The sequence below is a fragment of the Telmatherina bonti genome, assembly GCF_933228915.1.
Source record: "Telmatherina bonti genome assembly, chromosome: 14".
In the NCBI taxonomy this organism is placed as follows: Eukaryota; Metazoa; Chordata; class Actinopteri; order Atheriniformes; family Telmatherinidae; genus Telmatherina; species Telmatherina bonti.
Window position 1 is genome coordinate 39,302,580 of NC_136612.1, and position 16,605 is coordinate 39,319,184.

Consider the following 16,605-nt stretch of genomic DNA (forward strand, 5'->3'; position numbering starts at 1 on the left):
GTACCGCCAGCTATACTAGTAAAACAAATGGTAGTACTACAGTTGTACCGGAAGCTATACTAGTCAAAGCAATAGTAGTACTGCAGTTGTAACGCAAGCTATACTAGTCAACGCAATAGTGGTACTACAGTTGTACCGCAAGGTATACTAGTAAAAGCAATAGAAGCACTACAGTTGTACCGCAAGCTATATTAGTAAAAGCCATGGTAGTACTACAATTGTACCGGAAGCTACACTAGTAATAGCAGTGGTAGTATGACAGTTGTACCGGAAGCTATACTAAAAAAAGCAATGGTAGTACTACAGTTGTACCGGAAGCTATACTAGCAATAGCAATGGTAGAACTACAGTTGTACCATAAGATATACTAGTAAAAGCAATGGTAGTACTACTGTTATACCGCAAGCTATAATAGCAATAGCAATGGTAGAACTACAGTTGTACCACAAGCTATACTTAGTAAAAGCAATGGTAGTGCTACAGTTGTACCGGAAGCTATACTAAAAAAAAGCAATGGTAGTACTACAGTTGTACCGGAAGCTATACTAGTAAAAGCCATGGTAGTACTACAGTTGTACCTGAAGCTATACTAGTAAAAGCAATGGTAGTACTACAGTTATACCGCAAGCTATAATAGCAATAGCAATGGTAGAACTACAGTTGTACCACAAGCTATACTAGTAAAAGCAATGGTAGTGCTACAGTTGTACCGCAAGCAATACTTGCAATAGCAATGGAAGGACTACTGTTGTACCGGAAGCTATACTTGCAAGAGCAATGGTAGTGCTACAGTTGTACCGGAAGCTGTACTAGTAAAAGCCATGGTGGTACTACAGTTGAACCGTAAGCTATACTAGCAAGAGCAATGGTAGTACTACAGTTGTACCGGAAGCTATACTAATAGAAAGCAATGGTAGTACTACAGTTGTACCGCATGCTATCGTAGGAAGAGCAATAGTAGTACTACAGTAGAACCGGAAGGTATACTAGTAATAGCAACAGTAGTACTACAGTTGTATCGCAAGCTATACTGGCAATAGCAATGGTAGTACTACAGTTGTACCGGAAGTTGTACTAGTAAAAGCAATGGTAGTACTACAGTTGTACCGCAAGCTATACTGGTGAAAGCAATGGTAGTACTACAGTTGTACCGCAAGCTATACTAGTCAAAGCAATAGTAGTACTACAGTTGTACCGCAAGCTATACTAGTCAAAGCAATAGTGGTACTACAGTTGTACCGCAAGCTATACTAGTAAAAGCAATAGAAGCACTACAGTTGTACCGGAAGCTATATTAGTAAAAGCCATGGTAGTACTACAATTGTACCGGAAGCTACACTAGTAATAGCAGTGGTAGTGCTACAGTTGTACCGGAAGCTATACTAAAAAAAGCAATGGTAGTACTACAGTTGTACCGGAAGCTATACTAGCAATAGCAATGGTAGAACTACAGTTGTACCATAAGCTATACTAGTAATAGCAACGGTAGTACTACAGTTGTACCGGAAGCTATATTAGTAAAAGCCATGGTAGTACTACTGTTGTACCTGAAGCTATACTAGTAAAAGCAATGGTAGTACTACAGTTGAACCGCAAGCTATACTAGCAATAGCAATGGTAGTACTACAGTTGTACCGGAAATTAAACTTGTAAAAGCAATGGTAGTACTACAGTTGTACCGGAAGCTATACTAGTCAAAGCAATAGTAGTACTACAGTTGTACCGCAAGCTATATTAGTAAAAGCAATGGTAGTACTACAGTTGTACCGGAAGCTATACTAATAGAAAGCAATGGTAGTACTACAGTTGTACCGGAAGTTATACTAGTAAAAGCAATGGTAGTACTACAGTTGTACCGCAAGCTATACTGGTAAAAGCAATGGTAGTACTACAGTTGTACCGCATGCTATACTAGCAAGAGCAATAGTAGTACTACAGTAGAACCGGAAGGTATACTAGTAATAGCAACAGTAGTACTACAGTGGTACCGCAAGCTATACTAGCAATAGCAATGTTAGTACTACAGTTGTACCGGAAGTTATACTAGTAAAAGCAATGGTAGTACTACAGTTGTACCGCAAGCTATACTGGTAAAAGCAATGGTAGTACTACAGTTGTACCGCAAGCTATACTAGTCAAAGCAATAGTGGTACTACAGTTGTACCGCAAGCTATAATAGCAATAGCAATGGTAGAACTACAGTTGTACCACAAGCTATACTAGCAATAGCAATGGTAGTACTACAGTTGTACCGCAAGCTGTACTAATAGAAAGCAATGGTAGTACTACAGTTGTACCGCCAGCTATACTAGTAAAAGAAATGGTAGTACTACAGTTGTACCGGAAGCTATACTAGTCAAAGCAATAGTAGTACTACGGTTGTAACGCAAGCTATACTAGTCAAAGCAATAGTGGTACTACAGTTATACCGCAAGCTATAATAGCAATAGCAATGGTAGAACTACAGTTGTACCACAAGCTATACTAGTAAAAGCAATGGCAGTGCTACAGTTGTACCGCAAGCAATACTTGCAATAGCAATGGAAGGACTACTGTTGTACCGGAAGCTATACTTGTAAGAGCAATGGGAGTGCTACAGTTGTACCGGAAGCTGTACTAGTAAAAGCCATGGTGGTACTACAGTTGAACCGTAAGCTATACTAGCAAGAGCAATGGTAGTACTACAGTTGTACCGGAAGCTATACTAATAGAAAGCAATGGTAGTACTACAGTTGTACCGCATGCTATCGTAGGAAGAGCAATAGTAGTACTACAGTAGAACCGGAAGGTATACTAGTAATAGCAACAGTAGTACTACAGTTGTATCGCAAGCTATACTGGCAATAGCAATGGTAGTACTACAGTTGTACCGGAAGTTGTACTAGTAAAAGCAATGGTAGTACTACAGTTGTACCGCAAGCTATACTGGTAAAAGCAATGGTAGTACTACAGTTGTACCGCAAGCTATACTAGTCAAAGCAATAGTAGTACTACAGTTGTACCGCAAGCTATACTAGTCAAAGCAATAGTGGCACTACAGTTGTACCGCAAGCTATACTAGTAAAAGCAATAGAAGCACTACAGTTGTACCGCAAGCTATATTAGTAAAAGCCATGGTAGTACTACAATTGTACCGGAAGCTACACGAGTAATAGCAGTGGTAGTGCTACAGTTGAACCGCAAGCTATACTAGCAATAGCAATGGTAGTACTACAGTTGTACCGGAAATTAAACTTGTAAAAGCAATGGTAGTACTACAGTTGTACCGGAAGCTATACTAGTCAAAGCAATAGTAGTACTACAGTTGTACCGCAAGCTATATTAGTAAAAGCAATGGTAGTACTACAGTTGTACCGGAAGCTATACTAATAGAAAGCAATGGTAGTACTACAGTTGTACCGGAAGTTATACTAGTAAAAGCAATGGTAGTACTACAGTTGTACCGCAAGCTATACTGGTAAAAGCAATGGTAGTACTACAGTTGTACCGCATGCTATACTAGCAAGAGCAATAGTAGTACTACAGTAGAACCGGAAGGTATACTAGTAATAGCAACAGTAGTACTACAGTGGTACCGCAAGCTATACTAGCAATAGCAATGTTAGTACTACAGTTGTACCGGAAGTTATACTAGTAAAAGCAATGGTAGTACTACAGTTGTACCGCAAGCTATACTGGTAAAAGCAATGGTAGTACTACAGTTGTACCGCAAGCTATACTAGTCAAAGCAATAGTGGTACTACAGTTGTACCGCAAGCTATAATAGCAATAGCAATGGTAGAACTACAGTTGTACCACAAGCTATACTAGCAATAGCAATGGTAGTACTACAGTTGTACCGCAAGCTGTACTAATAGAAAGCAATGGTAGTACTACAGTTGTACCGCCAGCTATACTAGTAAAAGAAATGGTAGTACTACAGTTGTACCGGAAGCTATACTAGTCAAAGCAATAGTAGTACTACAGTTGTAACGCAAGCTATACTAGTCAAAGCAATAGTGGTACTACAGTTATACCGCAAGCTATAATAGCAATAGCAATGGTAGAACTACAGTTGTACCACAAGCTATACTAGTAAAAGCAATGGCAGTGCTACAGTTGTACCGCAAGCAATACTTGCAATAGCAATGGAAGGACTACTGTTGTACCGGAAGCTATACTTGCAAGAGCAATGGTAGTGCTACAGTTGTACCGGAAGCTGTACTAGTAAAAGCCATGGTGGTACTACAGTTGAACCGTAAGCTATACTAGCAAGAGCAATGGTAGTACTACAGTTGTACCGGAAGCTATACTAATAGAAAGCAATGGTAGTACTACAGTTGTACCGCATGCTATCGTAGGAAGAGCAATAGTAGTACTACAGTAGAACCGGAAGGTATACTAGTAATAGCAACAGTAGTACTACAGTTGTATCGCAAGCTATACTGGCAATAGCTATGGTAGTACTACAGTTGTACCGGAAGTTGTACTAGTAAAAGCAATGGTAGTACTACAGTTGTACCGCAAGCTATATTAGCAATAGCAATGGTAGTGCTACAGTTGTACCGCAAGCGATACTAGTAAAACCAATACTAGTACTACAGTTGTACCGGAAGCTATACTAGTAATAGCAACGGTAGTACTACAGTTGTACCTGAAGCTATACTAGTAAAAGCCATGGTAGTACTACTGTTGTACCTGAAGCTATACTAGTGAAAGCAATGGTAGTACTACAGTTGTACCGCAAGCTATACTAGCAATAGCAATGGTAGTACTACAGTTGTACCGGAAGCTATACTAGTAAAAGCAATAGTAGTACTACAGTTGTACCGCAAGCTATACTAGTAAAAGTCATGGTAGTACTACAGTTGTACTGGAAGCTATACTAGCAATGGCAATAGTAGTACTACAGTTGTACCGGAAACTATACTAGTACAAGCCATGGTAGTACTACAGTTGTACCGGAAGCTATACTAATAGAAAGCAATGGTAGTACTACAGTTGTACCGCATGCTATACTAGCAATAGCAATGGTAGTACTACAGTTGTACCAGAAGCTATACTAGTAAAAGCAATAGTAGTACTACAGTTGTACCGCAAGCTAAACTGGCAATAGCAATGGTAGTACTACAGTTGAACCGGAAGCTATACTAGTAAAAGCAATGGTAGTACTACAGTTGTACCGGAAGCTATACTAGTCAAAGCAATAGTAGTACTACAGTTGTACCGCAAGCTATACTAGCAATAGCAATAGTAGTACTACAGTTGTACCGCAAGCTATACTAATAAAAGCAATACTAGTACTACAGTTGTACTGCAAGCTATATTAGTAAAAGCAATACTAGTACTACAGTTGTACCGGAAGCTATACTAGTAATAGCAACGGTAGTACTACAGTTGTACCAGAAGCTATACTAGCAATAGCAACGGTAGTACTACAGTTGTACCGCAAGCTATACTAGCAATAGCAATGGTAGTACTACAGATGTACCGGAAGCTATACTAGTAAAAGCAATGGTAGTACTACAGTTGTACCGGAAGCGATACTAGTAAAAGCAATGGTAGTACTACAGTTGTACCGCAAACTATACTGGTAAAAGCAATGGTAGTACTACAGTTGTACCGCAAGCTATACTAGTCAAAGCAATAGTAGTACTACAGTTGTACCGCAAGCTATACTAGTCAAAGCAATGGTAGTACTACAGTTGTACCGGAAGCTACACTAGCAATAGCAATGGTAGTACTACAGTTGTACCGCAAGCTATAGTAGTAAAAGCAATACTAGTACTACAGTTGTACCGGAAGCTATACTAGTAATAGCCATGGTAATACTACAGTTGTACAGGAAGCTATACTAGCAATAGCAATGGTAGTACTACAGTTGTACCGGAAGCTATATTAGTAAAAGCCATGGTAGAACTACAGTTGTAACGGAAGCTATACTAATAAAAGCAATGGTAGTACTACAGTTGTACAGGAAGCTATACTGGTAATAGCAATGATAGTACTACAGTTGTACCGCAAGCTATACTAGCAATAGCAATGGTAGTATTACAGTTGTACCGGAAGCTATACTAGTAAAAGCCATGGTGGTACTACAGTTGTACCGCAAGCTATACTAGCAATAGCAATGGTAGTACCACAGTTGTACCGCAAGCTATACTAGCAATAGCAATGGTAGTACTACAATTGTACCGGAAGCTATACTAGTAAAAGCAATGGTAGTACTACAGTTGTACCGGAAACTATACTAGTACAAGCCATGGTAGTACTACAGTTGTACCGGAAGCTATACTAGCAATAGCAATGGTAGTACCACAGTTGTACCGCAAGCTATACTAGCAATAGCAATGGTAGTACTACAGTTGTACCGCAAGCTATATATGTAAAAGCAATGGTAGTACTACAGTTGTACCGCAAGCTATACTAGTAAAAGCCATGGTAGTACTACAGTTGTACTGGAAGCTATACTAGCAATAGCAATGGTAGCACTACAGTTGTACCGGAAGCTATACTAGTAAAAGCCATGGTGGTACTACAGTTGTACAGGAAGCTATACTAGCAATAGCAATGGTAGTACTGCAGTTGTACCGGAAGCTATACTAGTAAAAGAAATAGTAGTACTACAGTTGTACCACAAACTATACTGGTAAAAGCAATGGTAGTACTACAGTTGTACCACAAGCTATACTAGTAAAAGCAATGGTAGTACTACAGTTGTACAGGAAGCTATACTAGCAATAGCAATGGTAGTATACTAGTATACTAGTAAAAGCCATGGTGGTACTACAGTTGTACCGCAAGCTATACTAGCAATAGCAATGGTAGTACTACAGTTGTACCGAGAGCTATACTAGTAAAAGCCATGGTAATACTACAGTTGTACCGGAAGCTATACTAGCAATAGCATTGGTAGTACTACAGTTGTACTGGAAGCTATACTAGTAAAAGCAATGGTAGTACTACAGTTGTACCGCAAGCTATACTAGCAATAGCAATGGTAGTACTACAGTTGTACCGCATGCTATACTAGCAATAGCAATGGTAGTACTACAGCTGTACAGGAAGCTATACTAGCAATAGCAATGGTAGTACTACAGTTGTACAGGAAGCTATATTAGTAAAAGCCATGGTAGTACGACAGTTGTAACGGAAGCTATACTAATAAAAGCAATGGTAGTACTACAGTTGTACCGGAAGCTATATTAGTAAAAGCCATGGTAGTACGACAGTTGTAACGGAAGCTATACTAATAAAAGCAATGGTAGTACTACAGTTGTACCGCAAGCTATACTAGCAATAGCAATGGTGGTACTACAGTTGTACAGGAAGCTATACTAGCAATAGCAATGGTAGTACTACAGTTGTACCGGAAGCTATACTAGTAAAAGCAATGGTAGTACTAGTAACAATGGTGGTAGTACTGGTAGTAGCCGCTTTGCCAGAAGTAGTAATGATAGTAGTACTACCTTTCTCCAGGTACTGTGGGGGTGCATTGGTGTCATAGTATACTGGAGGAGGAAGTGGTGGCATGATGTCATCAAGTCCTCCCTCATCATCCAATAGTAGAGAAGGGGGCGGGGCTGGGATCTCCAGATCTGATAGAAAACATGTTCTCATTAGCCAATCAGGTTTGAGTATATTTTTGCGCCAGACTCCAGGCTTCCACCAGGTAGATGTACTGAACCACGGTAGTACAGGTACTACCTGTGAGTACTACAGAGCGTGTAATACTGTATGTGCTTACCCAGGTGTTGCAGACGAGCAGGTAAGCAGAGCCGAGGTGAAGAGGAGGAGCAAGGGAGCAGAGTGAAAGAGTAGGGGGCACAGGGGGGAGGGTAGGGGGGAGGAGGGGGGATCATGACTGACAGACAGAGAAGCTGAGTCAGCACAAATAATCCTTAGTTCCTATTGGACGGCAGCAGCAGCAGCAGCAGCAGAAGCAGCTTACGTGACTGAACAGCAGGCAAGAAGAGGGAGCGAGTGTAGAGGGAGGCGGGGCCTGAGCGAACCCTCAGAGAGACAGAGCGAATGGCGGGAGGAGAGCGGCGGCGGTGGCGGTGGCGACTCCGGATCAGGAGGGACTCTGAAAAACCACCACAGAAGAAGAGACTACTGTTTCAGGGTTAAAGGACGACTCTCAGTCCAGTAGAACCTGGTCCAGTCCAGTCCGGGTCAGTCCAGTCCAGGTCAGTCCAGTCTGGTCCAGCCCCGTCCGGTTCAGTCCAGTCTGGTTCAGTCCAGTCCGGTTCAACCTAGTCCGGTTCAGTCCAGTCCAATGCAGACCTGACCAGACTCAGACTAAAGACGTTATTTATTTCAGGAATGATGTAAAGACATTCGTAATGATGCAAGAAGAACAGTCTGCTGACGTCACCTGTCTTTCACCTGTCTTTCACCTGTCTTTCACCTGTCCTTCACCTATCCTTCACCTGTCCTTCACCCGTCATTCACCTGTCCTTCACCCGTCATTCATCTATCCTTCACCTGTCCTTCACCTGTCTTTCAACTGTCCTTTACCCATCTTTCACCTGTCTTTCACCTGTCCTTCACCTATCCTTCACCTGTCCTTCAACCGTCCTTCACCTGTCCTTCACCCGTCATTCATCTATCCTTCACCTGTCCTTCACCTGTCTTTCAACTGTCCTTTACCCATCTTTCACCTGTCTTTCACCTGTCTTTCACCTGTCTTTCACCTGTCCTTCACCCGTCATTCACCTGTCCTTCACCCGTCATTCATCTATCCTTCACCTGTCCTTCACCTGTCTTTCAACTGTCCTTTACCCGTCTTTCACCTGTCCTTCACCTATCCTTCACCTGTCCTTCACCCGTCATTCACCTGTCCTTCACCCGTCATTCATCTATCCTTCACCTGTCCTTCACCTGTCTTTCAACTGTCCTTTACCCATCTTTCACCTGTCTTTCACCTGTCCTTCACCTATCCTTCACCTGTCCTTCAACCGTCCTTCACCTGTCCTTCACCCGTCATTCATCTATCCTTCACCTGTCCTTCACCTGTCTTTCAACTGTCCTTTACCCATCTTTCACCTGTCTTTCACCTGTCTTTCACCTGTCTTTCACCTGTCCTTCACCCGTCATTCACCTGTCCTTCACCCGTCATTCATCTATCCTTCACCTGTCCTTCACCTGTCTTTCAACTGTCCTTTACCCATCTTTCACCTGTCCTTCACCTGTCCTTTACCCGTCCTTCACCTGTCCTTCACCTGTCCTTCACCCGTCATTCACCTATCCTTCATCTGTCTTTCACCTGTCCTTCACCCGTCATTCACCTGTCCTTCACCCGTCATTCATCTATCCTTCACCTGTCCTTCACCTGTCTTTCAACTGTCCTTTACCCATCTTTCACCTGTCCTTCACCTGTCCTTTACCCGTCCTTCACCTGTCCTTCACCTGTCCTTCACCCGTCATTCACCTATCCTTCATCTGTCTTTCACCTGTCCTTTACCCGTCTTTCACCTGTCCTTCACCTGTCCTTCACCCGTCTTTCACCTGTCCTTCACCTGTCCTTCACTTGTCCTTCAACCATCTTTCACCTGTCTTTCACCCGTCTTTCACCTGTCCTTCACCTGTCCTTCACCCGTCTTTCACCTGTCCTTCACCCGTCCTTCACCTTTCCTTTACCTGTCCTTCACCCGTCTTTCACCTGTCCTTCACCTGTCTTTCACCTGTCCTTCACCTGTCCTTCAACAATCTTCTACCTGTCTTTCACCTGTCTTTCACCTGTCCTTCACCCTTCTTTCACCCGTCCTTCACCTTTCCTTTACCTGTCCTTCACCTGTATTTCACCTTTCCTTCACCTGTCCTTCACCCGTCTTTCGCCTGTCCTTCACCTTTCCTTCACCTGTCCTTCACCTGTCCTTCACTTGTCCTTCAACCATCTTTGACCTGTCTTTCACCCGTCTTTCACCTGTCCTTCACCTGTCCTTCACCTGTCTTTCACCTGTCCTTCACCTGTATTTCACCTGTCCTTCACCTGTCCTTCACCTGTCCTTCACCCGTCTTTCACCTGTTCTTTACCTGTCTTTCACCTGTCCTTCACCTGTCCTTCAACCGTCTTTCACCTGTCCTTCACCTTTCCTTTACCTGTCCTTCACCTGTATTTCACTTGTCTTTCACCTGTCCTTTACCCGTATTTCACCTGTCCTTCACCTGTTCTTCACCTGTCTTTCACCTGTCTTTCACCTGTCCATAACCTGTCCATCACCTGTCTTTCACCCGTCTTTCACCTGTCCTTCACCTGTCCTTCACCCATCTTTCACCTGTCCTTCACCTGTCCTTCACTCGTCTTTCACCTGTCCATCACCTGTCCATCACCTGTCCTTCACCCGTCCTTCACCTTTCCTTTACCTGTCCTTCACCTGTATTTCACCGGTCCTTCACCTGTCCTTCACCCGTCATTCACCTATCCTTCATCTGTCTTTCACCTGTCCTTTACCCGTCTTTCACCTGTCCTTCACCTGTCCTTCACCTGTCCTTCACCCGTCCTTCACCTGTCCTTCACCCGTCTTTCACCTGTCCTTCACCTGTCCTTCACTTGTCCTTCAACCATCTTTCACCTGTCTTTCACCCGTCTTTCACCTGTCCTTCACCCGTCCTTCACCTGTCTTTCACCTGTCCTTCACCCGTCCTTCACCTTTCCTTTACCTGTCCTTCACCTGTATTTCACCTTTCCTTCACCTGTCCTTCACCCGTCTTTCACCTGTCTTTCACCTGTCCTTCACCTGTCCTTCAACAATCTTCTACCTGTCTTTCACCTGTCTTTCACCTGTCCTTCACCCTTCTTTCACCCGTCCTTCACCTTTCCTTTACCTGTCCTTCACCTGTATTTCACCTTTCCTTCACCTGTCCTTCACCCGTCTTTCGCCTGTCCTTCACCTTTCCTTCACCTGTCCTTCACCTGTCCTTCACTTGTCCTTCAACCGTCTTTCACCTGTCCTTCACCTTTCCTTTACCCGTATTTCACCTGTCCTTCACCTGTTCTTCACCTGTCTTTCACCTGTCTTTCACCTGTCCATAACCTGTCCATCACCTGTCTTTCACCCGTCTTTCACCTGTCCTTCACCTGTCCTTCACCCATCTTTCACCTGTCCTTCACTCGTTTTTCACCTGTCCATCACCTGTCCATCACCTGTCCTTCACCCGTCCTTCACCTTTCCTTTACCTGTCCTTCACCTGTATTTCACCGGTCCTTCACCTGTCCTTCACCCGTCATCTCACCTGTCCTTCACCTGTCTTTCACCTGTCCTTCACTTGTCCTTCACCTGTCTTTCACCTGTCCTTCACCCGTCTTTCACCTGTCCTTCACCTGTCCTTCACCTGTCCTTCACCTGTCCTTCACTTGTCTTTCAACCATCTTTCACCTGTCCTTCACCTGTATTATACCTGTCTTTCACCTGTCCTTCACCTGTCCTTCAACAATCTTCTACCTGTCTTTCACCTGTCCTTCACCCTTCTTTCACCCGTCCTTCACCCTTCCTTTACCTGTCCTTCACCTGTATTTCACCTTTCCTTCACCTGTCCTTCACCCATCTTTCACCTGTCCTTCACCTGTCTTTCACCTGTCCTTCACCTGTCCTTCAACCGTCTTTCACCTGTCTTTCACCTGTCTTTCACCTATCCTTCACCTGTCTTTCACCTGTCCTTCACCTTTCCTTCACCTGTCCTTCACCTGTCCTTCACCCGTCTTTCACCTGTTCTTTACCTGTCTTTCACCTGTCCTTCACCTGTCCTTCAACCGTCTTTCACCTGTCCTTCACCTTTCCTTTACCTGTCATTCACCTGTATTTCACTTGTCTTTCACCTGTCCTTCACCCGTCTTTCACCTGTCCTTCACCTGTCCTTTACCCGTATTTCACCTGTCCTTCACCTGTTCTTCACCTGTCTTTCACCTGTCCATAACCTGTCCATCACCTGTCTTTCACCCGTCTTTCACCTGTCCTTCACCTGTCTTTCACCTATCCTTCACCTGTCTTTCACCCGTCTTTCACCTGTCCTTCACCTGTCCATCACCTGTCTTTCACCCGTCTTTCACCTGTCCTTCACCTGTCCTTCACCCATCTTTCACCTGTCCTTCACCCTTCTTTCACCCGTCCTTCACCCTTCCTTTACCTGTCCTTCACCTGTATTTCACCTTTCCTTCACCTGTCCTTCACCCGTCTTTCACCTGTCCTTCACCTGTCTTTCACCTGTCCTTCACCTGTCCTTCAACCGTCTTTCACCTGTCTTTCACCTGTCTTTCACCTATCCTTCACCTGTCCTTCAACCGTCTTTCACCTGTCCTTCACCTGTCCTTCACCCTTCTTTCACCCGTCCTTCACCCTTCCTTTACCTGTCCTTCACCTGTATTTCACCTTTCCTTCACCTTTCCTTCACCCGTCTTTCACCTGTCCTTCACCTGTCTTTCACCTGTCCTTCACCTGTCCTTCAACCGTCTTTCACCTGTCTTTCACCTGTCTTTCACCTATCCTTCACCTGTCCTTCACCTGTCTTTCACCTGTCCTTCACCTGTCCTTCACTTGTCCTTCAACCATCTTTCACCTGTCTTTCACCCGTCTTTCACCTGTCCTTACCTGTATTTCACCTGTCTTTCACCTGTCCTTCACCTGTATTTCACCTGTCCTTCACCTGTCCTTCACCCGTCTTTCACCTGTCCTTCACCTGTCTTTCACCTGTCCTTCACCTGTCCTTCAACAATCTTCTACCTGTCTTTCACCTGTCTTTCACCTGTCCTTCACCCTTCTTTTACCCGTCCTTCACCTTTCCTTTACCTGTCCTTCACCTGTATTTCATCTTTCCTTCACCTGTCCTTCACCCGTCTTTCGCCTGTTGTTCACCTTTCCTTCACCTGTCCTTCACCTGTCCTTCACTTGTCCTTCAACCATCTTTCACCTGTCTTTCACCCGTCTTTCACCTGTCCTTCACCTGTATTTCACCTGTCTTTCACCTGTCCTTCACCTGTATTTCACCTGTCCTTCACCTATCCTTCACCCGTCTTTCACCTGTTCTTTACCTGTCTTTCACCTGTCCTTCACCTGTCCTTCAACCGTCTTTCACCTGTCCTTCACCTTTCCTTTACCTGTCCTTCACCTGTATTTCACTTGTCTTTCACCTGTCCTTCACCCGTCTTTCACCTGTCCTTCACCTGTCCTTTACCCGTATTTCACCTGTCCTTCACCTGTTCTTCACCTGTCTTTCACCTGTCTCTCACCTGTCCATAACCTGTCCATCACCTGTCTTTCACCCGTCTTTCACCTGTCCTTCACCTGTCCTTCACCCATCTTTCACCTGTCCTTCACCTGTCCTTCACTCGTCTTTCACCTGTCCATCACCTGTCCTTCACCTTTCCTTCACCCGTCCTTCACCTTTCCTTTACCTGTCCTTCACCTGTATTTCACCGGTCCTTCACCTGTCCTTCACCCGTCATCTCACCTGTCCTTCACCTGTCTTTCACCTGTCCTTCAACCGTCCTTCACCTGTCCTTCACCCGTCATTCATCTATCCTTCACCTGTCCTTCACCTGTCTTTCAACTGTCCTTTACCCATCTATCACCTGTCTTTCACCTGTCTTTCACCTGTCTTTCACCTGTCCTTCACCCGTCATTCACCTGTCCTTCACCCGTCATTCATCTATCCTTCACCTGTCTTTCAACTGTCCTTTACCCATCTTTCACCTGTCCTTCACCTGTCCTTTACCCGTCCTTCACCTGTCCTTCACCTGTCCTTCACCCGTCATTCACCTATCCTTCATCTGTCTTTCACCTGTCCTTCACCCGTCATTCATCTATCCTTCACCTGTCTTTCAACTGTCCTTTACCCATCTTTCACCTGTCCTTCACCTGTCCTTTACCCGTCCTTCACCTGTCCTTCACCTGTCCTTCACCCGTCATTCACCTATCCTTCATCTGTCTTTCACCTGTCCTTTACCCGTCTTTCACCTGTCCTTCACCTGTCCTTCACCTGTCCTTCACCCGTCTTTCACCTGTCCTTCACCTGTCCTTCACTTGTCCTTCAACCATCTTTCACCTGTCTTTCACCCGTCTTTCACCTGTCCTTCACCTGTCCTTCACCCGTCTTTCACCTGTCCTTCACCCGTCCTTCACCTTTCCTTTACCTGTCCTTCACCTGTATTTCACCTTTCCTTCACCTGTCCTTCACCCGTCTTTCACCTGTCCTTCACCTGTCTTTCACCTGTCCTTCACCTGTCCTTCAACAATCTTCTACCTGTCTTTCACCTGTCTTTCACCTGTCTTTCACCTGTCCTTCACCCTTCTTTCACCCGTCCTTCACCTTTCCTTTACCTGTCCTTCACCTGTATTTCACCTTTCCTTCACCTGTCCTTCACCCGTCTTTCACCTGTCCTTCACCTGTCTTTCACCTGTCCTTCACCTGTCCTTCAACAATCTTCTACCTGTCTTTCACCTGTCTTTCACCTGTCTTTCACCTGTCCTTCACCCTTCTTTCACCCGTCCTTCACCTTTCCTTTACCTGTCCTTCACCTGTATTTCACCTTTCCTTCACCTGTCCTTCACCCGTCTTTCACCTGTCCTTCACCTGTCTTTCACCTGTCCTTCACCTGTCCTTCAACAATCTTCTACCTGTCTTTCACCTGTCTTTCACCTGTCCTTCACCCTTCTTTCACCCGTCCTTCACCTTTCCTTTACCTGTCCTTCACCTGTATTTCACCTTTCCTTCACCTGTCCTTCACCCGTCTTTCGCCTGTCCTTCACCTTTCCTTCACCTGTCCTTCACCTGTCCTTCACTTGTCCTTCAACCGTCTTTCACCTGTCCTTCACCTTTCCTTTACCCGTATTTCACCTGTCCTTCACCTGTTCTTCACCTGTCTTTAACCTGTCTTTCACCTGTCCATAACCTGTCCATCACCTGTCTTTCACCCGTCTTTCACCTGTCCTTCACCTGTCTTTCACCTGTCTCTCACCTGTCCATAACCTGTCCATCACCTGTCTTTCACCCGTCTGTCACCTGTCCTTCACCTGTCCTTCACCCATCTTTCACCTGTCCTTCACCTGTCCTTCACTCGTCTTTCACCTGTCCATCACCTGTCCTTCACCTTTCCTTCACCCGTCCTTCACCTTTCCTTTACCTGTCCTTCACCTGTATTTCACCTGTCCTTCACCCGTCATTCACCTATCCTTCATCTGTCTTTCACCTGTCCTTCACCCGTCATTCACCTGTCCTTCACCCGTCATTCATCTATCCTTCACCTGTCTTTCAACTGTCCTTTACCCATCTTTCACCTGTCCTTCACCTGTCCTTTACCCGTCCTTCACCTGTCCTTCACCTGTCCTTCACCCGTCATTCACCTATCCTTCATCTGTCTTTCACCTGTCCTTTACCCGTCTTTCACCTGTCCTTCACCTGTCCTTCACCCGTCTTTCACCTGTCCTTCACCTGTCCTTCACTTGTCCTTCAACCATCTTTCACCTGTCTTTCACCCGTCTTTCACCTGTCCTTCACCTGTCCTTCACCCGTCTTTCACCTGTCCTTCACCTTTCCTTTACCTGTCCTTCACCTGTATTTCACCTTTCCTTCACCTGTCCTTCACCCGTCTTTCACCTGTCCTTCACCTGTCTTTCACCTGTCCTTCACCTGTCCTTCAACAATCTTCTACCTGTCTTTCACCTGTCTTTCACCTGTCCTTCACCCTTCTTTCACCCGTCCTTCACCTTTCCTTTACCTGTCCTTCACCTGTATTTCACCTTTCCTTCACCTGTCCTTCACCCGTCTTTCGCCTGTCCTTCACCTTTCCTTCACCTGTCCTTCACCTGTCCTTCACTTGTCCTTCAACCATCTTTGACCTGTCTTTCACCCGTCTTTCACCTGTCCTTCACCTGTCCTTCACCTGTCTTTCACCTGTCCTTCACCTGTATTTCACCTGTCCTTCACCTGTCCTTCACCTGTCCTTCACCTGTCCTTCACCCGTCTTTCACCTGTTCTTTACCTGTCTTTCACCTGTCCTTCACCTGTCCTTCAACCGTCTTTCACCTGTCCTTCACCTTTCCTTTACCTGTCCTTCACCTGTATTTCACTTGTCTTTCACCTGTCCTTTACCCGTATTTCACCTGTCCTTCACCTGTTCTTCACCTGTCTTTCACCTGTCTTTCACCTGTCCATAACCTGTCCATCACCTGTCTTTCACCCGTCTTTCACCTGTCCGTCACCTGTCCTTCACCCATCTTTCACCTGTCCTTCACCTGTCCTTCACTCGTCTTTCACCTGTCCATCACCTGTCCATCACCTGTCCTTCACCCGTCCTTCACCTTTCCTTTACCTGTCCTTCACCTGTATTTCACCGGTCCTTCACCTGTCCTTCACCTGTCATTCACCTATCCTTCATCTGTCTTTCACCTGTCCTTTACCCGTCTTTCACCTGTCCTTCACCTGTCCTTCACCTGTCCTTCACCCGTCCTTCACCTGTCCTTCACCCGTCTTTCACCTGTCCTTCACCTGTCCTTCACTTGTCCTTCAACCATCTTTCACCTGTCTTTCACCCGTCTTTCACCTGTCCTTCACCCGTCCTTCACCTGTCTTTCACCTGTCCTTCACCCGTCCTTCACCTTTCCTTTACCTGTCCTTCACCTGTATTTC

General features: G+C 45.1%; 1 protein-coding gene across 1 annotated transcript in view; it reads right to left on the bottom strand.

Annotated features, from left to right (window-relative positions):
• The window catches only part of abi3a (ABI family, member 3a), a 154,159-nt gene that overhangs the window by 16,313 nt on the left and 121,241 nt on the right, over nt 1-16,605 (bottom strand). Inside the window, exon 9 of the mRNA XM_079252538.1 lies at nt 7,449-7,577. Within this exon, the coding sequence (XP_079108664.1) occupies nt 7,449-7,577 (129 nt within the window). The remainder of the gene's footprint in view (nt 1-7,448; nt 7,578-16,605) is intronic.